The 25,339-nt window shown below is 46.6% G+C and overlaps 1 protein-coding gene across 5 annotated transcripts in view; it reads right to left on the bottom strand.

Moving 5' to 3' along the window:
* Positions 1–2,528: 2,528 nt before the first annotated feature.
* The window catches only part of LOC307027144 (retinal guanylyl cyclase 2-like), a 32,662-nt gene continuing 9,851 nt past the window's right edge, over positions 2,529–25,339 (bottom strand). For 2 of the 5 annotated variants that reach the window (XM_079695334.1, XM_079695336.1), the window contains exons 11-24: positions 9,920–10,036; positions 8,407–8,490; positions 7,020–7,196; positions 6,752–6,905; positions 6,140–6,283; positions 5,896–6,044; positions 5,652–5,815; positions 5,421–5,544; positions 5,285–5,353; positions 4,857–5,031; positions 4,475–4,573; positions 4,317–4,402; positions 3,091–3,176; positions 2,529–2,913 (exon numbers count right to left, since the gene is read on the bottom strand). In XM_079695334.1, the coding sequence (XP_079551460.1) occupies positions 2,823–2,913; positions 3,091–3,176; positions 4,317–4,402; positions 4,475–4,573; positions 4,857–5,031; positions 5,285–5,353; positions 5,421–5,544; positions 5,652–5,815; positions 5,896–6,044; positions 6,140–6,283; positions 6,752–6,905; positions 7,020–7,196; positions 8,407–8,490; positions 9,920–10,036 (1,719 nt within the window). In that variant the 3' untranslated portion in view covers positions 2,529–2,822. The remainder of the gene's footprint in view (positions 2,914–3,090; positions 3,177–4,316; positions 4,403–4,474; positions 4,574–4,856; positions 5,032–5,284; positions 5,354–5,420; positions 5,545–5,651; positions 5,816–5,895; positions 6,045–6,139; positions 6,284–6,751; positions 6,906–7,019; positions 7,197–8,406; positions 8,491–9,919; positions 10,037–25,339) is intronic. The other 3 variants (XM_079695335.1, XM_079695338.1, XM_079695337.1) reach the window with 3 other exon arrangements.

The raw sequence follows: 25,339 nt of genomic DNA, 5'->3' as shown, positions 1-25,339 counted from the left end.
CAGGTCAGAAAGCGGTTTTTAAAAGTGGCCCAAAAATATTTCAATCTGTTTAAAAAGCACAAAGTGATTTGAGTGCAGTTCTCATGTGTCCCCACAGGAGGGCGCCTCGTCCCAGGGAGCACAGTGCTTTCACAGTCAAAAATACAACCCAAAAAAGGGCAAATCGATGGATTTAAAGCGCAGGGAAGCTCCGCACCGCACACAGGTACATTCCTAAATCCCCACCATAGTGACCACGGTGATTTAAACTAGTTTATGCGGGGGATAGAGTGCTGAAAATCGGATTAAACCCTGCTCACAGTGTGGTAAGAGCCAGATTGTTTCAGAGAGTAAGGATACCATGGACCATTTGCATCCAAAATGATCCATTTAAAAGCCATGTGTAAGGGGGGGAAAGTGCAAGTGCAGAGAGGAGCCTGAAAATGCCTCTCCAGGACCCCGGGGAGCAGCTCCCAGGGGCTGGAGAGGGGGAGACATGTGGCTCACAGGCAGGCCTGGGGGGCCCTGCAGAGCCCACAGCTGCTGGGCATCGACATTGGAGGTGGGCAGTCCGCCTTTCAGCACCCACACTCGGCCCTGGCACCCGCATATCCTCTCTGAAGCCAATCTACAAGAAGCAACTATGCCTCCAAACTCTTTGCTTACGGCCATACCACTCTGATCACGCCCGATCTCGTCCGATCTCGGAAGCTAAGCAGGGTCGGGCCGGGTCAGTACTTGGATGGGAGACCGCCTGGGAATACCCGGTGCTGTAAGCTTTTTTTAAATGCAGCTACATGCATGGTGACAAGGTACGATTGATACCCTAAAATAGCATGCTAAGTGTGGGTGGATTAGTTTCAAAGCACGCACACTCTGCTCGTGTCAGACTTCCATCAAATAGACCGGGGAAAACACCTCTCATTAGCCCCTCACAGACCACCAAAGGACGGACTAAGCAGCTCCAGCACGGCTCCCTCACATGGAGCTCAGGTTATTTCATACCTCCAGGAGAGGGACCGGGAAAACCACCTCTCTGTAGCCCCTGACAGAGCCCCAAAGGACGGACTAAGGACCTCCGGCAACAGTGGCACTTCCATAACCTCGTGCACCGTGAGACCCCGGGCCCCCGGACTTAAGCACTCCCCCACGGACTAAACCCAGATGTTCACACCCTGCAGAATCTCATGCCCCTGGTAACCTTTAAGGGGGGGTGGATTTTGCGGTGCTTTACCGTCCGAACACAAGCATCGATATTCGTCCTCCTTCACAGCAGCAGCAGCAGCAGCAGCAGCAGCAGCAGCAGCAGCAGCAGCCCTGCTGGAGGTTCACACTTTAACTTATTTGTATTCGTTTTTTTTTGTTCCCCTCCTCTGCCTTACACATCCTCCCACGCTCAAGCACTCCTCACTTGGACTAAACCCCTCCATGCACACCGCCAGAACCAGAACCTCACGACCCTGGTGACCTTAAAGGTGTTTGTCTTTGTTTGTTTTTGTATTCCACATAGACAGGCTGGGGTTCAGCACCACGCACAGAGCCTGCCCGCTACCTCCAGGGCGCATCACCACATTTTACAAGCCAGGAAAGGTGCATGGATCCTGGGTAAACATTGATTAAGTGTTTTTAAATGTGTGGAACAGTGTTTTGTCACTTTCAAAACTCTCCTGTCATTGACCGGAGAATTTAGGTCAATGTTGTATTCAATCTGGCCATTAATATTCCAGTGAGACGAAGTACGTACATTGACCGGAGTGATCCCATGTTAATTTTGTCCAAATACCAGAACATTCCCTAACCCTACACATTTATTACTGGTGTCTCTAACCTGCAAGTTGCTCTTTAATAATAAGCCAATAGAAAACACATAACCTGCTGCAGACTGGTTATTACTGTTGGAATAAAAAAACATAGGAAGTGTGAGGGAATAATTCTGTCTTACTCCTAAGATATTTAACTGTTGACATTTATAATCAACCCTGACTCGTTATCTCCTTTAAAGAATGTGCTGCTGCACTCGTTCTCAGTTTTATGGCCTGACCTATCGGTCACAGAGGGTTTTATGACTGTGAGAACGCTGGCTTCTAAGCAACACAGACAAGTGATTCCATATTTCCAGATGTTGGAGCTATCTCCAGTGTTCCCAGAATGTTTATGCACCATCCCCCAATATGTGGATTAACTCTCTGTAAACTAGTTAAAAGGTCTATCGAAAGAGAGACTGGTCAGATTTGACATGGCAACCCACCAGGGCAGTCAGAACCTCTGGCTGTGTCACTTGTGATGTGAATTTCTCCGGCCGATACTTGTAATAAACACCAGTGTTTGACATCAAAGCTCCAACTCTCCTCTTGTCTCTCTGAGTCCTGGCTCTCCATTGCTGCAGAAGTTTCCCTTACAGGAAGAACCAGCCTCCATCTTTAATAAATATATATATATATTACTTTACATTTCATCCGAGTCTTTGCTTTGTCTTCATTAATGAAAATATATTATCAAATACATTTAGGACATTTTGGGAATGAAGACACAACCAAATACAAATAAAATATAGTACTTAAACACTGTGAGAACTTTATTAACAGTTAGTCATTTCCCTTATTATCATTACTATTATTATAACTATTATTTTAGCTTTTTTAATGGTAATATAAATATGACTCACTGCTGTGTAATCGGTTACAGACCAATGTGAGGCACAGAAACTGACTAGTTCAGTGTTAATGAGAGGGAGTAAAACTAGTGTGTGTGTGTGTGTGTGTGTGTGTGTGTGTGTGTGTGTGTGTGTGTGTGTGTGTGTGTGTGTGTGTGTGTGGGGCAGACAGGCAGGTCTCAGCTTGTGTTTATTTCTTCGCAGCCTTCTTCTGTCGGTCCAGAAACTTTTGTCGTCTGTCAGGAGGAATCTCATCCAAACTGATCCCATGGTTACTGGCTCTGAGAGATAGACAGACAGCAGACAGGTGAGAGACAGGCAGGATCTAACCACATCAGAGGTCATGGGACTCACAGAGATCACCTCCAAGACATTTTGGTTCAGAGTAACTGATTACTTTAGACCAGTGTGTGTGTGTGTGTGTGTGTGTGTGTGTGTGTGTGTGTGTGTGTTCCTACCCTCCAATGAGGTCTGGAGGAACAGGAAGTGGTTTATCAAAACCATCTCGACCCATCAGCCAGTACGTGTCCACCGTACCCTTCACCTGCACCAACACACATTTGGTATGAGAGTAAAAACCCTGACATGTGGAATCAGCTTCCAGTTTTTGTTCGGGCGGCAGACAGCCTAGCCGTTTTTAAGAGTACGCTTAAGACCTTCCTTTTTGATAAAGCTTATAGTGATAAAATAATCTAATAAGAGTGCATTGACATGGACAAGTTGTGCCTCTTCACCTATACATTTTAGTTCTTACTCTTTTTCCTTACTGATGGTATGTCATTTGGTTGTGTGTAGACGGTGGAAGCAGGGAGAGGCATATACGTGCCTTGATCCCTGCCGAGTCTACGCACAACTGTTGATTGGTGTCAGTGCACAAAAACTTTTTAGGAGCAATGCGCTCATGGTATAGATGTGGCGCATACTTCTTAATTCCTACTCTTTTCCCTCACCCTATCCTAAGGGAGTGCATGTACGTAGACACGTTGTGTCTCTCCACCTCTGTTCCCTACTTCTTACCTACTACCCTTTTCCCTTAACCTATCCTAAGGGAGTGAGTGTACGTAGGCACGTTAGTTTAACTGCTATAGGCTTAGGCTGTCGGGGGACACCTTACTTCTTCCTTCTGTCTGTAGGGTTAGGGTGGATGTGAGGGTCTAAGGACAGAGGGTGTCGTATTGTCATACTGATATTCTGTACAAACTGTGAAGTCCACTGAGACAAATGTAACATTTGTGATATTGGGCTATATGAATAAACATTGATTGATTGATTAATTGATTGATTAATTGATTAATTGATTGATTGATTGAGATGAATCAGCATTATGAGTCCTGAACCCTGAGTCAGCATTATGAGTCCTAAACCCTGAGTCAGCATTATGAGTCCTGAACCCTGAGTCAGCATTATGAGTCCTGAACCCTGAGTCAGCATTATGAGTCCTGAACCCTGACCTGAGTCAGCATTATGAGTCCTGAACCCTGACCTGAGTCAGCATTATGAGTCCTGAACCCTTACCTGAGTCAGCATTATGAGTCCTGAACTCTGACCTGAGTCAGCATTATGAGTCCTGAACCCTGACCTGAGTCAGCACAATGAGTCCTAAACCCTGACCTGAGTCAGCACAATGAGTGCCATCACAGACATCACTGCAGGTGATTGAGGAGGTGCTGCAGGTTGGGGGTACCTGAGCCTTCCTGGTGTCGATGTGGTATCCCACTTTGAGGCTGGTCAGGACCTTCACTGTGCTCAGACTGATGTGGATCCTGTAGGCTGGACACCAAACACTGCATGTTAGAGGAACATCTCTTTAAATAATCACTGATGCTTCTGTTCTGTACGTACGCAGCCCAGACGACTCCATTATTGAAGCTGTGGTAACGGTGTCTCCAAACAGACAGTACCTGGGCATCGTCAGGCCGACCACACCTGCCACAAGCGCACCTGAGGAGAGGGACACCATCAAACACTGAGGAGAGGGTAACCATCAAACACTGAGGAGGGGGTCACCATCAAACACTGAGGAGAGGGTCACCATCAAACACTGAGGAGGGGGTCACCATCAGACACTGAGGAGAGGGTCACCATCAAACACTGACGAGGGGGTCACCATCAAACACTGTGTGTGTGTGTGTGTGTGTGTGTGTGTGTGTGTGTGTGTGTGTGTGTGTGTGTGTGTGTGTGTGTGTGTGTGTGTGTGTGTGTGTGTGTGTATATGTGTGTGTACCTGAGTGCAGTCCAATGCGGATCTTGACCTTGATCTCCGGCATGTGTTTGATCTTGAACGCTCCGATGGAGTGCAGGATGTCCAGAGACATGTTGGCCACCTCGCCTGCGTGTAGATTCCCGTTCCTGTTGGGGACGCCTGAAGCCACCATGTAGGCGTCTCCGATGGTCTCTACCTGCGAGGACACGTGTACTACAGGTCTCAGGAGTGTGTGTACTGATGTACGGCAGGATCAGACCAGTGTGCTTTATTGAGAGATAGCATTAGCTCCACATTGACCTGTAGCTCCTGAAGGTTTAACAACGTTCAAATGAATCTGAAGAGCCGCACTTATTCACGCGCCTCCACTTTTTGTTAACTCGTTAAGGTTTCCAGATTAACTGTAAGAGCTGGCAATAAAATATGTATTAATTTAAACTGTTTCATACCTTGTACACATCATGCAAGCCAATGATGGCATCAAACATCGTGTAGAGGTCATTGAGCAGGTCCACCACCTACACACACACAGTGTTAGTTTTACTGACACACACACACACCCACACACGCACACACACTCAGTACCTCGATGGGTTCACTGAGAGCGGAGATGGTAGTAAACCCCACGATGTCGCTGAAGTACAGCGTGCAGTCGGAGTAATGCTCGGGCTGCACCGGCTTCCCCTTCTTCAGAGATTGAGCCACGGACCTGTGACACGTTTACCAAGAGTCAGATATTTATAATATTAAAAACATGAATATGAGTTAAACTGTGGCTCTCCACTGGAGGAGCATCATGGGAGTTGTAGTGCTCACTTTGGCAGCAGCTGTCCAATCAGCTTGTCCGTCTTGCTGCGCTCCACCTCCAGCTCATCGGTGCGCTCCCTGATCAGATCCTCCAGGTTGGAGCTGTACTGCTCCAGCATCCGCAGCATGGAGTCGATGATGTTCGCACGCTTCCCCTTGTTGATGCCCCGGAACTACAGAAAACACCTGATAAGAGACCGCTTCCTGTTTACAAAGCGTCCGGAACACGCCACAGCACACCTCAGAGCCTCACCTGTTTGAAGATCTCGTCAAAGGTGGGCCTCTTGCCCGGCTCTTCGCTCCAGCACTCGTTCATCAGACTGAGACACTCGGTCGGAGCCTCGTCCACCGACACCTGGGGCCGGCAGAGGGGGGGGGGCTGCCTCACACGCTGAAGGATCTCTGAGAGACAGACAGGTGGAGAAAAACACAGGCGCTCAGACAGGTAGAGGGAGGCTGCAGGGCCTCTGAGAGACAGACAGGTGTGATAGTCTCACCCTCTGGAGGCATGTCCATCATGGCGTACGGCGGCGAGCGTGAGATCACTTCCTGTATGATGATAGAGAAACTGAAAACGTCTCCAGAGAAAGAACCGCCTCTAACCGGATTCCTCAGGAGCTCAGGGGCCGTCCACAGCAGCTCTGAGAGACAGACAGTTTGAGACAGACAGGTGAGAAAGACACTTGAGACAGACAATTGAGACGGACAGGTGAGGCACACAGGTAGGACACACAGGTGAGACAGACAGGTAGAGACGGACAGGTGAGACCGACAGGTTGAGACAGACAGGTGAGAAACACAGGTGAGACAGATACTTGAGACAGACAGGTGAGACACACAGGTGAGACGTACAGGTGAGACAGACAGGTGAGACAGACAGGTGAGACCGACAGGTTGAGACAGACAGGTGAGACAGACAGTTAGAGACAGACAGGTGAGACAGACAGGTAGAGACAGACAGGTAGAGACAGACAGGTGAGACAGACAGGTGAGACCGACAGGTAGATACAGACAGGTGAGATACAGACAGGTGAGAGAGACCGTTGAGACGGACAGGTAGAGACAGACAGGTTAGCAGTAATACTCAGTCAGGGTTAGCAGTAACACACCTTGCGGGTCTTCTTGAAGGCTGAGTCCCTGAGAGTGAAGGATCATGGGAAGTCCGTAGTCTGTGATTTTCAGGACGAATCGTCCGTCCACTAAACAGTTGGTGGACTTCAGACGGCCGTGACTCAAACCTCGGAGATGAAGGTACTTCATACCCTGTAACAGGAAAGTTTGTTTATTAAAATTCCAGCAGTAATATCTTACCTTTACTCTGAAAGGGAGAGCAAGTTCCTGTGTGATGGACGATGATAATATTATCATCATTAGAACCTTAATCAGGTCCATGAGCAGCGAGGACTTGAACATCCAGTCCAGCCTGATGTCTCCGTCAGCCAGCAGGTCGGACAGGCTGCCCCGGGGACAGTGCTCCACCACCAGGGAGAAGAGCCCCACGTCCACGAACAGACCCACGTACAGGTTTATGTTCTCATGCCGCATCTCCCGCAGCTTGAGGGAGTACCAATACACACACACACCGTCAGACTGTCAACATATACACCCTCAAAATCATAATGTATATACTGTCAGAACATAAACATATATACACTGAACAAAAATATAAATGCAACACTTTTGTTTTTGCTCCCATTTTTCATGAGATGAACTCAAAGATCTAAAACATTTTCTATATACACAAAATAACCATTTCTCTCAAATATTGTTCACAAATCTGAAAAACCCACTGACATGTTAGGGTTAGGGTTAAACCCTAAAACATTTTTTAATGCGTCAGTGGGTGACATGTTAGGGTTAGGGTTAGGGTTAAACCTGACTGGTTAAACCCTAAAATCATATCACAATCATAATGTGTATACGGTCAGAACATAAATGTATATATATATATATATATACACACCGTCACAATCATAATGTATATACTGTCAGAACATAAACATATATATATATATATATATATATATATATATATATATATATATATATATATATATATATATATATATATACACACACACGTCACAATCTTAATGTGTATACGGTCAGAACATAAACGTATTTTGTTGGGGCAGAATCTCTGCTCCACGCCGTTCCTATATGAGCGGGTTCTCAAAAGAAGGAAAAATTCAAAGCAGCCAGGATAAGGGTTAAACAATAAACTGCTTTAATGGTGCAAACATACAAATACATCACCGAATCACGAAGCACTCTGCAGAGTAGTCCGGGCTCTTGTTTCTGACTTGCCGTTCCTGAGACATGTCTCACACGGTGGTAGAAACCTGAGCCCGGACTACTCTGCAGAGTGCTTCGTGATTCGGTGATGTATTTGTATGTTTGCACCATTAAAGCAGATTATTGTTTAACCCTTATCCTGGCTGCTTTGAATTTTTCCTTCTTTTGAGAACCCGCTCATATAGGAACGGCGCGGAGCAGAGATTCTGCCCCAACAAAATATATACACGTCACAATCTTAATGTGTATACGGTCAGAACATAAACGTATATATATACACGTCACAATCTTAATGTGTATACGGTCAGAACATAAACGTATATATATACACCGTCAAAATCATAATGTGTATACGGTCAGAACATAAACATATATATATACACCGTCAGAATAATAATGTAATGACAATGTAGTTCATGTAATTACAGTGTAGTTCATGTATTAAGCGTATAGTTTCCTAGCGTCGTACCTGACTGAACAGACTCTCTGTGCTTTTATTGACGGATGTCAATGTATGTCCAACAGGAATCTTTTTCAGCCAAACAAAGTCACCCTGGTAACAAGGCACAGAGTCAAAACCAGCATAACCAATCAGAGCACAGATAGAAAGAGTGAGACAGACAGACAGACAGACAGACAGACAGACGGGTAGAGTGACACAGACAGACAGACGGGTAGAGTGACACAGACAGACAGACAGAGTGACACAGACAGACAGACAGACAGAGTGACACAGACAGACAGACAGACAGACAGACAGACAGACAGATGGGTAGAGTGACACAGACAAACCGACAGACAGACAGACAGACAGACAGACAGACAGACAGACAGACAGACAGACAGACAGACAGACAGACAGACAGACAGACAGACAGACAGACAGACAGACAGACAGACAGACAGACAGACAGACAGACAGACAGACAGACAGACAGACAGACAGACAGACAGACAGACAGACAGACAGACAGACAGACAGACAGACAGACAGACAGACAGACAGACAGACAGACAGACAGACAGACAGACAGACAGACAGACAGACAGACAGACAGACAGACAGACAGACAGACAGACAGACAGACAGACAGACAGACAGACAGACAGACAGACAGACAGACAGACAGACAGACAGACAGACAGACAGACAGACAGACAGACAGACAGACAGACAGACAGACAGACAGACAGACAGACAGACAGACAGACAGACAGACAGACAGACAGACAGACAGACAGACAGACAGACAGACAGACAGACAGACAGACAGACAGACAGACAGACAGACAGACAGACAGACAGACAGACAGACAGACAGACAGACAGACAGACAGACAGACAGACAGACAGACAGACAGACAGACAGACAGACAGACAGACAGACAGACAGACAGACAGACAGACAGACAGACAGACAGACAGACAGACAGACAGACAGACAGACAGACAGACAGACAGACAGACAGACAGACAGACAGACAGACAGACAGACAGACAGACAGACAGACAGACAGACAGACAGACAGACAGACAGACAGACAGACAGACAGACAGACAGACAGACAGACAGACAGACAGACAGACAGACAGACAGACAGACAGACAGACAGACAGACAGACAGACAGACAGACAGACAGACAGACAGACAGACAGACAGACAGACAGACAGACAGACAGACAGACAGACAGACAGACAGACAGACAGACAGACAGACAGACAGACAGACAGACAGACAGACAGACAGACAGACAGACAGACAGACAGACAGACAGACAGACAGACAGACAGACAGACAGACAGACAGACAGACAGACAGACAGACAGACAGACAGACAGACAGACAGACAGACAGACAGACAGACAGACAGACAGACAGACAGACAGACAGACAGACAGACAGACAGACAGACAGACAGACAGACAGACAGACAGACAGACAGACAGACAGACAGACGGGTAGAGGGGTGCAGGTGTACCTCCAGAATTCCAATGTTAGAGTTTTCAGGTGAGGACAGGATGTAACTCCGTGCAATCGAGCGGAGCGGAGTTTTGAAATCCAGGAGACTCCGCATGATCGACTCATCATTCATTTTCTACACAAATAAAATCAGCGACTTAATCAACAATTTAAAAAAACACCTCCTTAACTTTATTTACAACGTCAACTACTATATTAGTAGCCAGCTGTCTGTGGTACCTGGTTCTGTCTGTGGTACCTGGTTATGTCTGTGGTACCTGGTAGTGTCTCTTGTATCTGGTTCTGTCTGTGGTACCTGGTAGTGTCTCTTGTATCTGGTAGTGTCTCTTGTATCCGGTACTGTCTCTTGTATCTGGTACTGTCTGTGGTACCTGGTCCTGTATCCTGTACCTGGTCCTGTCTCTTCTACCTGGTACTGTATCTTGTATCTGGTACTGTCTGTGATACCTGGTCCTGTCTCTTCTACCTGGAACTGTATCTTGTATCTGGTACTGTCTGTGGTACCTGGCCCTGTCTCTTCTACCTGGTACTGTATCTTGTATCTGGTACTGTCTGTGATACCTGGTCCTGTCTCTTGTACCTGGTACTGTATCTTGTATCTGGTACTGTCTGTGGTACCTGGTCCTGTCTCTTGTATCTGGTAGTGTCTCTTGTACCTGGTACTGTCTGTGGTATCTGGTACTGTCTGTGATACCTGGTCCTGTCTCTTGTACCTGGTACTGTCTGTGGTACCTGGTACTGTCTGTGATACCTGGTAATGTCTCTTGTACCTGGTACTGTCTGTGATACCTGGTCCTGTCTCTTGTACCTGGTACTGTCTGTGGTACCTGGTACTGTCTGTGGTACCTGGTAATGTCTCTTGTACCTGGTAATGTCTGTGATACCTGGTCCTGTCTATTGTACCTGGTACTGTCTGTGGTACCTGGTATTGTCTCTTGTACCTGTTACTGTCTGTGGTACCTGGTACCTGGTACTGTCTCTTGTATCTGGTTCTTTCTGTGGTACCTGGTAGTGTATCTTGTAGCTGGTACTGTATCTTGTATCTGGTACTGTCTGTGGTACCTGGTCCTGTCTCTTCTACCTGGTACTGTCTCTTGTACCTGTTACTGTCTGTGGTACCTGGTACTGTCTCTTGTATCTGGTTCTGTCTGTGGTACCTGGTAGTGTATCTTGTACCTGGTACTGTATCTTGTATCTGGTACTGTCTGTGGTACCTGGTCCTGTCTCTTCTACCTGTTACTGTATCTTGTACCTGGTACTGTATCTTGTATCTGGTACTGTCTGTGGTATCTGGTCCTGTCTCTTCTACCTGGTACTGTATCTTGTACCTGGTACTGTATCTTTTATCTGGTAATATCTGTGGTACCTGGTCCTGTCTCTAGTATCTGGTAGTGTCTCTTGTACCTGGTACTGTCTGTAGTATCTGGTACTGTCTGTGATACCTGGTCCTGTCTCTTGTACCTGGTACTGTCTCTTGTACCTGGTCCTGTCTGTGATACCTGGTCCTGTCTCTTGTACCTGGTACTGTCTGTGGTACCTGGTACTGTCTCTTCTACCTGTTACTGTCTGTGGTACCTGGTCCTGTCTCTTGTACCTTGTACTGTTTTTTGTACCTGTTACTGTCTGTGGTACCTGGTACTGTCTCTTCTACCTGTTACTGTCTGTGGTAACTGGTCCTGTATCTTGTACCTGGTACTGTCTCTTGTATCTGGTAGTGTCTCTTGTACTTGGTACTGTCTGTGATACCTGGTCCTGTCTCTTGTACCTGGTACTGTCTGTGGTACCTGGTACTGTCTCTTGTACCTGTTACTGTCTGTGGTACCTGGTCCTGTCTCTTTTACCTGGTCCTGTGTCTTGTACCTGGTCCTGTATCTTGTATCTGGTAGTGTCTCTTGTACCTGGTACTGTTTTTTGTACCTGGTCCTGTATCTTGTATCTGGTAGTGTCTCTTGTACCTGGTACTGTGTCTTGTACCTGGTCCTGTATCTTGTATCTGGTAGTGTCTCTTGTATCTGGTACTGTCTCTTTTACCTGGTATTGTCTCTTGTATCTGGTAGTGTCTCTTGTACCTGGTCCTGTGTCTTGTACCTGGTCCTGTATCTTGTATCTGGTAGTTTCTCTTGTACCTGGTACTGTTTTTTGTACCTGGTCCTGTATCTTGTATCTGGTAGTGTCTCTTGTACCTGGTACTGTTTTTTGTACCTGGTACTGTCTCTTGTACCTGTTACTGTCTCTTGTACCTGTTACTGTCTTTGGTACCTGGTCCTGTCTCTTGTACCTGGTACTGTCTCTTGTATCTGGTAGTGTCTCTTGTACCTGGTACTGTCTCTTGTACCTGTTACTGTCTTTGGTACCTGGTACTGTCTCTTGTACCTGTTACTGTATGTGGTACCTGGTCCTGTATCTTGTACCTGGTACTGTCTCTTGTATCTGGTAGTGTCTCTTGTACCTGGTACTGTCTCTTGTACCTGTTACTGTCTTTGGTACCTGGTACTGTCTCTTGTACCTGTTACTGTCTTTGGTACCTGGTCCTGTCTCTTGTACCTGGTACTGTCTCTTGTACCTGGTACTGTCTCTTGTACCTGGTACTGTCTCTTGTACCTGGTACTGTCTCTTGTATCTGGTAGTGTCTCTTGTACCTGGTCCTGTCTCTTGTACATGGTACTATATCTTGTATATGGTACTGTCTGTGATACCTGGTACTGTATCTTGTATCTGGTACTGTATGTGGTACCTGGTCCTGTCTCTTGTACGTGTTACTGTCTTTGGTACCTGGTCCTGTCTCTTGTACCTGGTACTGTCTCTTGTACCTGTTACTGTATGTGGTACCTGGTCCTGTATCTTGTACCTGGTACTGTCTCTTGTATCTGGTAGTGTCTCTTGTACTTGGTACTGTCTGTGATACCTGGTCCTGTATCTTGTATCTGGTACTGTATGTGGTACCTGGTCCTGTCTCTTGTACCTGGTACTGTCTCTTGTATCTGGTACTGTCTGTGGTACCTGGTCCTGTCTCGTGTACCTGGTACTGTCTCTTTTATATGGTAGTGTCTCTTGTACCTGGTACTGTCTCTTGTATCTGGTAGTGTCTCTTGTACCTGGTACTGTATATTTTATCTGGTACTGTCTGTGGTACTTGGTACTGTCTCTTGTACCTGGTACTGTCTCTTGTACCTGGTACTGTCTCTTGTATATGGTACTGTCTGTGGTAACTGGTCCTGTCTTTTGTACCTGGTACTGTCTCTTGTATCTGGTAGTGTCTCTTGTACCTGGTCCTGTCTCTTGTACCTGGTACTGTATCTTGTATCTGGTACTGTCTGTGGTACCTGGTACTGTCTCTTGTACCTGTTACTGTCTGTGGTACCTGGTACTGTCTCTTGTATCTGGTTCTGTCTGTTGTACCTGGTAGTGCATCTTGTACCTGGTACTGTCTCTTGTATCTGGTACTGTCTGTGGTACCTGGTCCTGTCTCTTGTATCTGGTACTGTCTCTTGTATCTGGTACTGTCTCTTGTACCTGGTACTGTCTCTTGTACCTGGTACTGTCTGTGGTACCTTGTAGTGCATCTTGTACCTGGTACTGTCTCTTGTATCTGGTACTGTCTGTGGTACCTGGTACTGTCTATTGTACCTGGTACTGTCTCTTGTATCTGGTACTGTCTGTGGTACCTGGTCCTGTCTCTTGTACCTGGTACTGTCTCTTGTATCTGGTAGTGTCTCTTGTACTTGGTCCTGTCTCTTGTACCTGGTACTGTATCTTGTATCTGGTACTGTCTGTGGTACCTGGTCCTGTCTCTTGTACCTGGTACTGTCTCTTGTATCTGGTAGTGTCTCTTGTACTTGGTCCTGTCTCTTGTACCTGGTACTGTCTCTTGTATCTGGTTCTGTCTGTGGTACCTGGTACTGTCTTTTGTACCTGGTACTGTCTCTTGTATCTGGTACTGTCTGTGGTACCTGGTCCTGTCTCTTGTACCTGGTACTGTCTCTTGTATCTGGTACTGTCTGTGGTACCTGGTAGTGCATCTTGTACCTGGCACTGTCTCTTGTATCTGGTACTGTCTGTGGTACCTGGTACTGTCTCTTGTACCTGGTACTGTCTCTTGTATCTGGTACTGTCTCTTGTATCTGGTACTGTCTGTGGTACCTGGTCCTGTCTCTTGTACCTGGTACTGTCTCTTGTATCTGGTAGTGTCTCTTGTACTTGGTCCTGTCTCTTGTACCTGGTACTGTCTCTTGTATCTGGTACTGTCTGTGGTATCTGGTCCTGTCTCTTGTATATGGTAGTGTCTCTTGTATCCGGTACTGTATCTTGTATCTGGTACTGTCTGTGGTACCTGGTCCTGTCTCTTCTACCTTGTACTGTATCTTGTACCTGGTACTGTCTGTGATACCTGGTCCTGTCTCTTCTACCTGTTACTGTCTGTGGTACCCGTCTCTTGTACCTTGTACTGTTTTTTGTACCCGTTACTGTATGTGGTACCTGGTCCTGTATCTTGTACCTGGTACTGTCTCTTGTATCTGGTAGTGTCTCTTGTACTTGGTACTGTCTGTGATACCTGGTCCTGTCTCTTGTACCTGGTACTGTCTGTGGTACCTGGTACTGACTCTTGTACCTGTTACTGTCTGTGGTACCTGGTACTGTCTGTGATACCTGGTCCTGTCTCTTGTACCTGGTACTGTCTGTGATACCTGGTCCTGTCTCTTGTACCTGGTACTGTCTGTGGTACCTGGTACTGTCTCTTGTACCTGTTACTGTCTGTGGTACCTGGTCCTGTCTCTTTTACCTGGTATTGTCTCTTGTAACTGGTAGTGTCTAGTGTCTGTGGTACCTGGTCCTGTCTCTTGTATCTGGTAGTGTCTCTTGTACCTGGTACTGTCTGTGGTACCTGGTACTGTCTCTTGTATCTGGTTCTGTCTGTGGTACCTGGTACTGTCTCTTGTACCTGGTACTGTCTCTTGTATCTGGTACTGTCTGTGGTACCTGGTACTGTCTCTTGTATCTGGTACTGTCTGTGATACCTGGTCCTGTCTCTTCTACCTGTTACTGTCTGTGGTACCCGTCTCTTGTACCTTGTACTGTTTTTTGTACCTGTTACTGTATGTGGTACCTGGTCCTGTATCTTGTACCTGGTACTGTCTCTTGTATCTGGTAGTGTCTCTTGTACTTGGTACTGTCTGTGATACCTGGTCCTGTCTCTTGTACCTGGTACTGTCTGTGGTACCTGGTACTGACTCTTGTACCTGTTACTGTCTGTGGTACCTGGTACTGTCTGTGATACCTGGTCCTGTCTCTTGTATCTGGTACTGTCTGTGGTACCTGGTACTGTCTCTTGTACCTGGTACTGTCTCTTGTATCTGGTACTGTCTCTTGTATCTGGTACTGTCTGTGGTACCTGGTCCTGTCTGTTGTACCTGGTACTGTCTCTTGTATCTGGTAGTGTCTCTTGTACCTGGTCCTGTTTCTTGTACCTGGTACTGTATCTTGTATCTGGTACTGTCTGTGGTACCTGGTACTGTCTCTTGTACCTGGTACTGTCTGTGATACCTGGTCCTGTCTCTTGTACCTGGTACAGTCTGTGGTACCTGGTACTGTCTCTTGTACCTGTTACACACGGCATCTATTGCACGTCTGTCCGTCCTGGGAGAGGGATCCCTCCTCTGTTGCTCTCCCTGAGGTTTCTCCCATTTTTCCCTTTAAACTGTGGGGTTTTCTCTGGAAGTTTTTCCTTGTACGATGTGAGGGTCTAAGGACAGAGGGTGTCGTATTGTCATACTGATATTCTGTACAAACTGTGAAGTCCACTGAGACAAATGTAACATTTGTGATATTGGGCTATATAAATAAACATTGATTGATTGATTGATTACTGTCTGTGGTACCTGGTACTGTCTCTTGTATCTGGTTCTGTCTGTGGTACCTGGTACTGTCTCTCTTACCTGGTACTGTCTCTTGTATCTGGTACTGTCTGTGGTACCTGGTACTGTCTCTTGTATCTGGTACTCTCTGTGGTATCTGGTCCTGTCTCTTGTATCTGGTAGTGTCTCTTGTATCCGGTACTGTATCTTGTATCTGGTACTGTCTGTGGTACCTGGTCCTGTCTCTTCTACCTTGTACTGTATCTTGTACCTGGTACTGTATCTTGTATCTGGTACTGTCTGTGGTACCTGGTCCTGTCTCTTCTACCTGGTACTGTATCTTGTACCTGGTACTGTATCTTGTATCTGGTAATGTCTGTGGTACCTGGTCCTGTCTCTTGTATCTGGTAGTGTCTCTTGTACCTGGTACTGTCTGTGGTACCTGGTACTGTCTCTTGTATCTGGTTCTGTCTGTGGTACCTGGTACTGTCTCTTGTACCTGGTACTATCTCTTGTATCTGGTACTGTCTGTGGTACCTGGTACTGTCTCTTGTATCTGGTACTGTCTTTGGTATCTGGTCCTGTCTCTTGTATCTGGTAGTGTCTCTTGTATCTGGTACTGTATCTTGTATCTGGTACTGTCTGTGGTACCTGGTCCTGTCTCTTCTACCTTGTACTGTATCTTGTACCTGGTACTGTCTGTGATACCTGGTCCTGTCTCTTCTACCTGTTACTGTCTGTGGTACCCGTCTCTTGTACCTTGTACTGTTTTTTGTACCTGTTACTGTATGTGGTACCTGGTCCTGTATCTTGTACCTGGTACTGTCTCTTGTATCTGGTAGTGTCTCTTGTACTTGGTACTGTCTGTGATACCTGGTCCTGTCTCTTGTACCTGGTACTGTCTGTGGTACCTGGTACTGACTCTTGTACCTGTTACTGTCTGTGGTACCTGGTACTGTCTGTGATACCTGGTCCTGTCTCTTGTACCTGGTACTGTCTGTGGTATCTGGTCCTGTCTCTTGTATCTGGTTCTGTCTGTGGTACCTGGTACTGTCTCTTGTACCTGGTACTATCTCTTGTATCTGGTACTGTCTGTGGTACCTGGTACTGTCTCTTGTATCTGGTACTGTCTTTGGTATCTGGTCCTGTCTCTTGTATCTGGTAGTGTCTCTTGTATCTGGTACTGTATCTTGTATCTGGTACTGTCTGTGGTACCTGGTCCTGTCTCTTCTACCTTGTACTGTATCTTGTACCTGGTACTGTCTGTGATACCTGGTCCTGTCTCTTCTACCTGTTACTGTCTGTGGTACCCGTCTCTTGTACCTTGTACTGTTTTTTGTACCTGTTACTGTATGTGGTACCTGGTCCTGTATCTTGTACCTGGTACTGTCTCTTGTATCTGGTAGTGTCTCTTGTACTTGGTACTGTCTGTGATACCTGGTCCTGTCTCTTGTACCTGGTACTGTCTGTGGTACCTGGTACTGACTCTTGTACCTGTTACTGTCTGTGGTACCTGGTACTGTCTGTGATACCTGGTCCTGTCTCTTGTACCTGGTACTGTCTGTGATACCTGGTCCTGTCTCTTGTACCTGGTACTGTCTGTGGTACCTGGTACTGTCACTTGTACCTGTTACTGTCTGTGGTACCTGGTCCTGTCTCTTTTACCTGGTATTGTCTCTTGTAACTGGTAGTGTCTGTGGTACCTGGTCCTGTCTCTTGTATCTGGTAGTGTCTCTTGTACCTGGTACTGTCTGTGGTACCTGGTACTGTCTCTTGTATCTGGTTCTGTCTGTGGTACCTGGTACTGTCTCTTGTACCTGGTACTGTCTCTTGTATCTGGTACTGTCTGTGGTACCTGGTACTGTCTCTTGTATCTGGTACTGTCTGTGGTATCTGGTCCTGTCTCTTGTATCTGGTAGTGTCTCTTGTATCCGGTACTGTATCTTGTATCTGGTACTGTCTGTGGTACCTGGTCATGTCTCTTCTACCTTGTACTGTATCTTGTACCTGGTACTGTCTGTGATACCTGGTCCTGTCTCTTCTACCTGTTACTGTCTGTGGTACCCGTCTCTTGTACCTTGTACTGTTTTTTGTACCTGTTACTGTATGTGGTACCTTGTCCTGTATCTTGTACCTGGTACTGTCTCTTGTATCTGGTAGTGTCTCTTGTACTTGGTACTGTCTGTGATACCTGGTCCTGTCTCTTGTACCTGGTACTGTCTGTGGTACCTGGTACTGACTCTTGTACCTGTTACTGTCTGTGGTACCTGGTACTGTCTGTGATACCTGGTCCTGTCTCTTGTACCTGGTACTGTCTGTGATACCTGGTCCTGTCTCTTGTACCTGGTACTGTCTGTGGTACCTGGTACTGTCTCTTGTACCTGTTACTGTCTGTGGTACCTGGTCCTGTCTCTTTTACTTGATATTGTCTCTTGTATCTGGTAGTGTCTCTTGTACCTGGTCCTGTGTCTTGTACCTGGTACTGTTTTTTGTACCTGGTCCTGTATCTTTTATCTGGTAGTGTCTCTTGTACCTGGTAGTGTCTCTTGTACCTGTTACTGTCTCTTGTACCTATTACTGTCTTTGGTACCTGGTCCTGTCTCTTGTATCTGGTAGTGTCTCTTGTACCTGGTACTGTCTCTTGTACCTATTACTGTCTTTGGTACCTGGTACTGTCTCTTGTACCTGTTACTGTATGTGGTACCTGGTCCTGTATCTTGTACCTGGTACTGTCTCTTGTATCTGGTAGTGTCTCTTGTACCTGGTACTGTCTCTTGTACCTGGTCCTGTCTCTTGTACCTGGTCCTGTCTCTTGTACCTGGTACTGTCTCTTGTACCTGGTACTGTCTCTTGTACCTGGTACTGTCTCTTGTATCTGGTAGTGTCTCTTGTACCTGGTCCTGTCTCTTGTACATGGTACTATATCTTGTATATGGTACTGTCTGTGGTAGCTGGTACTGTATCTTGTATCTGGTACTGTATGTGGTACCTGGTGGTACCTGGTCCTGTCTCTTGTATCTGGTACTGTCTCTTGTATCTGGTACTGTCTCTTGTATCTGGTACTGTCTGTGGTACCTGGTACTGTCTCTTGTACCTGGTACTGTCTCTTGTACCTGGTACTGTCTGTGGTACCTTGTAGTGCATCTTGTACCTGGTACTGTCTCTTGTATCTGGTACTGTCTGTGGTACCTGGTACTGTCTATTGTACCTGGTACTGTCTCTTGTATCTGGTACTGTCTGTGGTACCTGGTCCTGTCTCTTGTACCTGGTACTGTCTCTTGTATCTGGTAGTGTCTCTTGTACTTGGTCCTGTCTCTTGTACCTGGTACTGTATCTTGTATCCGGTACTGTCTGTGGTACCTGGTACTGTCTCTTGTACCTGGTACTGTCTGTGATACCTGGTCCTGTCTCTTGTACCTGGTACTGTCTGTGGTACCTGGTACTGTCTCTTGTACCTGTTACTGTCTGTGGTACCTGGTACTGTCTCTTGTATCTGGTTCTGTCTGTGGTACCTGGTACTGTCTCTTGTACCTGGTACTGTCTCTTGTATCTGGTACTGTCTGTGGTACCTGGTCCTGTCTCTTGTACCTGGTACTGTCTCTTGTACCTGGTACTGTCTCTTGTATCTGGTACTGTCTGTGGTACCTGGTAGTGCATCTTGTACCTGGCACTGTCTCTTGTATCTGGTACTGTCTGTGGTACCTGGTACTGTCTCTTGTACCTGGTACTGTCTCTTGTATCTGGTACTGTCTCTTGTACCTGGTACTGTCTCTTGTACCTGGTACTGTCTGTGATACCTGGTCCTGTCTCTTGTACCTGGTACTGTCTGTGGTACCTGGTACTGACTCTTGTACCTGTTACTGTCTGTGGTACCTGGTACTGTCTGTGATACCTGGTCCTGTCTCTTGTACCTGGTACTGTCTGTGATACCTGGTCCTGTCTCTTGTACCTGGTACTGTCTGTGGTACCTGGTACTGTCTCTTGTACCTGTTACTGTCTGTGGTACCTGGTCCTGTCTCTTTTACCTGGTATTGTCTCTTGTAACTGGTAGTGTCTGTGGTACCTGGTCCTGTCTCTTGTATCTGGTAGTGTCTCTTGTACCTGGTACTGTCTGTGGTACCTGGTACTGTCTCTTGTATCTGGTCCTGTCTGTGGTACCTGGTACTGTCTCTTGTACCTGGTACTGTCTCTTGTATCTGGTACTGTCTGTGGTACCTGGTACTGTCTCTTGTATCTGGTACTGTCTGTGGTATCTGGTCCTGTCTCTTGTATCTGGTAGTGTCTCTTGTATCCGGTACTGTATCTTGTATCTGGTACTGTCTGTGGTACCTGGTCCTGTCTCTTCTACCTTGTACTGTATCTTGTACCTGGTACTGTCTGTGATACCTGGTCCTGTCTCTTCTACCTGTTACTGTCTGTGGTACCCGTCTCTTGTACCTTGTACTGTTTTTTGTACCTGTTACTGTATGTGGTACCTGGTCCTGTATCTTGTACCTGGTACTGTCTCTTGTATCTGGTAGTGTCTCTTGTACTTGGTACTGTCTGTGATACCTGGTCCTGTCTCTTGTACCTGGTACTGTCTGTGGTACCTGGTACTGACTCTTGTACCTGTTACTGTCTGTGATACCTGGTCCTGTCTCTTGTATCTGGTACTGTCTCTTGTATCTGGTACTGTCTGTGGTACCTGGTACTGTCTCTTGTACCTGGTACTGTCTCTTGTATCTGGTACTGTCTCTTGTATCTGGTACTGTCTGTGGTACCTGGTCCTGTCTCTTGTACCTGGTACTGTCTCTTGTATCTGGTAGTGTCTCTTGTACCTGGTCCTGTTTCTTGTACCTGGTACTGTATCTTGTATCTGGTACTGTCTGTGGTACCTGGTACTGTCTCTTGTACCTGGTACTGTCTGTGATACCTGGTCCTGTCTCTTGTACCTGGTACTGTCTGTGGTACCTGGTACTGTCTCTTGTACCTGTTACTGTCTGTGGTACCTGGTACTGTCTCTTGTATCTGGTTCTGTCTGTGGTACCTGGTACTGTCTCTCTTACCTGGTACTGTCTCTTGTATCTGGTACTGTCTGTGGTACCTGGTACTGTCTCTTGTATCTGGTACTCTCTGTGGTATCTGGTCCTGTCTCTTGTATCTGGTAGTGTCTCTTGTATCCGGTACTGTATCTTGTATCTGGTACTGTCTGTGGTACCTGGTCCTGTCTCTTCTACCTTGTACTGTATCTTGTACCTGGTACTGTATCTTGTATCTGGTACTGTCTGTGGTACCTGGTCCTGTCTCTTCTACCTGGTACTGTATCTTGTACCTGGTACTGTATCTTGTATCTGTTAATGTCTGTGGTACCTGGTCCTGTCTCTTGTATCTGGTAGTGTCTCTTGTACCTGGTACTGTCTGTGGTACCTGGTACTGTCTCTTGTATCTGGTTCTGTCTGTGGTACCTGGTACTGTCTCTTGTACCTGGTACTGTCTCTTGTATCTGGTACTGTCTGTGGTACCTGGTACTGTCTCTTGTATCTGGTACTGTCTGTGGTATCTGGTCCTGTCTCTTGTATCTGGTAGTGTCTCTTGTATCCGGTACTGTATCTTGTATCTGGTACTGTCTGTGGTACCTGGTCCTGTCTCTTCTACCTTGTACTGTATCTTGTACCTGGTACTGTCTGTGATACCTGGTCCTGTCTCTTCTACCTGTTACTGTCTGTGGTACCCGTCTCTTGTACCTTGTACTGTTTTTTGTACCTGTTACTGTATGTGGTACCTGGTCCTGTATCTTGTACCTGGTACTGTCTCTTGTATCTGGTAGTGTCTCTTGTACTTGGTACTGTCTGTGATACCTGGTCCTGTCTCTTGTACCTGGTACTGTCTGTGGTACCTGGTACTGACTCTTGTACCTGTTACTGTCTGTGGTACCTGGTACTGTCTCTTGTACCTGGTACTGTCTCTTGTATCTGGTACTGTCTGTGGTACCTGGTCCTGTCTCTTGTACCTGGTACTGTCTCTTGTACCTGGTACTGTCTCTTGTATCTGGTACTGTCTGTGATACCTGGTAGTGCATCTTGTACCTGGCACTGTCTCTTGTATCTGGTACTGTCTGTGGTACCTGGTACTGTCTCTTGTACCTGGTACTGTCTCTTGTATCTGGTACTGTCTCTTGTACCTGGTACTGTCTCTTGTATCTGGTACTGTCTGTGATACCTGGTCCTGTCTCTTGTACCTGGTACTGTCTGTGGTACCTGGTACTGACTCTTGTACCTGTTACTGTCTGTGGTACCTGGTACTGTCTGTGATACCTGGTCCTGTCTCTTGTACCTGGTACTGTCTGTGATACCTGGTCCTGTCTCTTGTACCTGGTACTGTCTGTGGTACCTGGTACTGTCTCTTGTACCTGTTACTGTCTGTGGTACCTGGTCCTGTCTCTTTTACCTGGTATTGTCTCTTGTAACTGGTAGTGTCTGTGGTACCTGGTCCTGTCTCTTGTATCTGGTAGTGTCTCTTGTACCTGGTACTGTCTGTGGTACCTGGTACTGTCTCTTGTATCTGGTCCTGTCTGTGGTACCTGGTACTGTCTCTTGTACCTGGTACTGTCTCTTGTATCTGGTACTGTCTGTGGTACCTGGTACTGTCTCTTGTATCTGGTACTGTCTGTGGTATCTGGTCCTGTCTCTTGTATCTGGTAGTGTCTCTTGTATCCGGTACTGTATCTTGTATCTGGTACTGTCTGTGGTACCTGGTCCTGTCTCTTCTACCTTGTACTGTATCTTGTACCTGGTACTGTCTGTGATACCTGGTCCTGTCTCTTCTACCTGTTACTGTCTGTGGTACCCGTCTCTTGTACCTTGTACTGTTTTTTGTACCTGTTACTGTATGTGGTACCTGGTCCTGTATCTTGTACCTGGTACTGTCTCTTGTATCTGGTAGTGTCTCTTGTACTTGGTACTGTCTGTGATACCTGGTCCTGTCTCTTGTACCTGGTACTGTCTGTGGTACCTGGTACTGACTCTTGTACCTGTTACTGTCTGTGATACCTGGTCCTGTCTCTTGTATCTGGTACTGTCTCTTGTATCTGGTACTGTCTGTGGTACCTGGTACTGTCTCTTGTACCTGGTACTGTCTCTTGTATCTGGTACTGTCTCTTGTATCTGGTACTGTCTGTGGTACCTGGTCCTGTCTCTTGTACCTGGTACTGTCTCTTGTATCTGGTAGTGTCTCTTGTACCTGGTCCTGTTTCTTGTACCTGGTACTGTATCTTGTATCTGGTACTGTCTGTGGTACCTGGTACTGTCTCTTGTACCTGGTACTGTCTGTGATACCTGGTCCTGTCTCTTGTACCTGGTACTGTCTGTGGTACCTGGTACTGTCTCTTGTACCTGTTACTGTCTGTGGTACCTGGTACTGTCTCTTGTATCTGGTTCTGTCTGTGGTACCTGGTACTGTCTCTCTTACCTGGTACTGTCTCTTGTATCTGGTACTGTCTGTGGTACCTGGTACTGTCTCTTGTATCTGGTACTCTCTGTGGTATCTGGTCCTGTCTCTTGTATCTGGTAGTGTCTCTTGTATCCGGTACTGTATCTTGTATCTGGTACTGTCTGTGGTACCTGGTCCTGTCTCTTCTACCTTGTACTGTATCTTGTACCTGGTACTGTATCTTGTATCTGGTACTGTCTGTGGTACCTGGTCCTGTCTCTTCTACCTGGTACTGTATCTTGTACCTGGTACTGTATCTTGTATCTGTTAATGTCTGTGGTACCTGGTCCTGTCTCTTGTATCTGGTAGTGTCTCTTGTACCTGGTACTGTCTGTGGTACCTGGTACTGTCTCTTGTATCTGGTTCTGTCTGTGGTACCTGGTACTGTCTCTTGTACCTGGTACTGTCTCTTGTATCTGGTACTGTCTGTGGTACCTGGTACTGTCTCTTGTATCTGGTACTGTCTGTGGTATCTGGTCCTGTCTCTTGTATCTGGTAGTGTCTCTTGTATCCGGTACTGTATCTTGTATCTGGTACTGTCTGTGGTACCTGGTCCTGTCTCTTCTACCTTGTACTGTATCTTGTACCTGGTACTGTCTGTGATACCTGGTCCTGTCTCTTCTACCTGTTACTGTCTGTGGTACCCGTCTCTTGTACCTTGTACTGTTTTTTGTACCTGTTACTGTATGTGGTACCTGGTCCTGTATCTTGTACCTGGTACTGTCTCTTGTATCTGGTAGTGTCTCTTGTACTTGGTACTGTCTGTGATACCTGGTCCTGTCTCTTGTACCTGGTACTGTCTGTGGTACCTGGTACTGACTCTTGTACCTGTTACTGTCTGTGGTACCTGGTACTGTCTGTGATACCTGGTCCTGTCTCTTGTACCTGGTACTGTCTGTGATACCTGGTCCTGTCTCTTGTACCTGGTACTGTCTGTGGTACCTGGTACTGTCTGTGGTACCTGTTACTGTCTGTGGTACCTGGTCCTGTCTCTTTTACCTGGTATTGTCTCTTGTAACTGGTAGTGTCTGTGGTACCTGGTCCTGTCTCTTGTATCTGGTAGTGTCTCTTGTACCTGGTACTGTCTGTGGTACCTGGTACTGTCTCTTGTATCTGGTTCTGTCTGTGGTACCTGGTACTGTCTCTTGTACCTGGTACTGTCTCTTGTATCTGGTACTGTCTGTGGTACCTGGTACTGTCTCTTGTATCTGGTACTGTCTGTGGTATCTGGTCCTGTCTCTTGTATCTGGTAGTGTCTCTTGTATCCGGTACTGTATCTTGTATCTGGTACTGTCTGTGGTACCTGGTCCTGTCTCTTCTACCTTGTACTGTATCTTGTACCTGGTACTGTCTGTGATACCTGGTCCTGTCTCTTCTACCTGTTACTGTCTGTGGTACCCGTCTCTTGTACCTTGTACTGTTTTTTGTACCTGTTACTGTATGTGTTACCTGGTCCTGTATCTTGTACCTGGTACTGTCTTTTGTATCTGGTAGTGTCTCTTGTACTTGGTACTGTCTGTGATACCTGGTCCTGTCTCTTGTACCTGGTACTGTCTGTGGTACCTGGTACTGACTCTTGTACCTGTTACTGTCTGTGGTACCTGGTACTGTCTGTGATACCTGGTCCTGTCTCTTGTACCTGGTACTGTCTGTGATACCTGGTCCTGTCTCTTGTACCTGGTACTGTCTGTGGTACCTGGTACTGTCTGTGGTACCTGTTACTGTCTGTGATACCTGGTCCTGTCTCTTTTACTTGGTATTGTCTCTTGTATCTGGTAGTGTCTCTTGTACCTGGTCCTGTGTCTTGTACCTGGTACTGTTTTTTGTACCTGGTCCTGTATCTTTTATCTGGTAGTGTCTCTTGTACCTGGTACTGTCTCTTGTACCTGTTACTGTCTCTTGTACCTGTTACTGTCTTTGGTACCTGGTCCTGTCTCTTGTATCTGGTAGTGTCTCTTGTACCTGGTACTGTCTCTTGTACCTATTACTGTCTTTGGTACCTGGTACTGTCTCTTGTACCTGTTACTGTATGTGGTACCTGGTCCTGTATCTTGTACCTGGTACTGTCTCTTGTATCTGGTAGTGTCTCTTGTACCTGG

Source organism: Notothenia rossii (assembly GCF_949606895.1).
Source record: "Notothenia rossii genome assembly, contig: scaffold_215, whole genome shotgun sequence".
Classification (NCBI taxonomy): Eukaryota; Metazoa; Chordata; class Actinopteri; order Perciformes; family Nototheniidae; genus Notothenia; species Notothenia rossii.
This window is presented reverse-complemented; position numbering and strand designations above follow the sequence as displayed.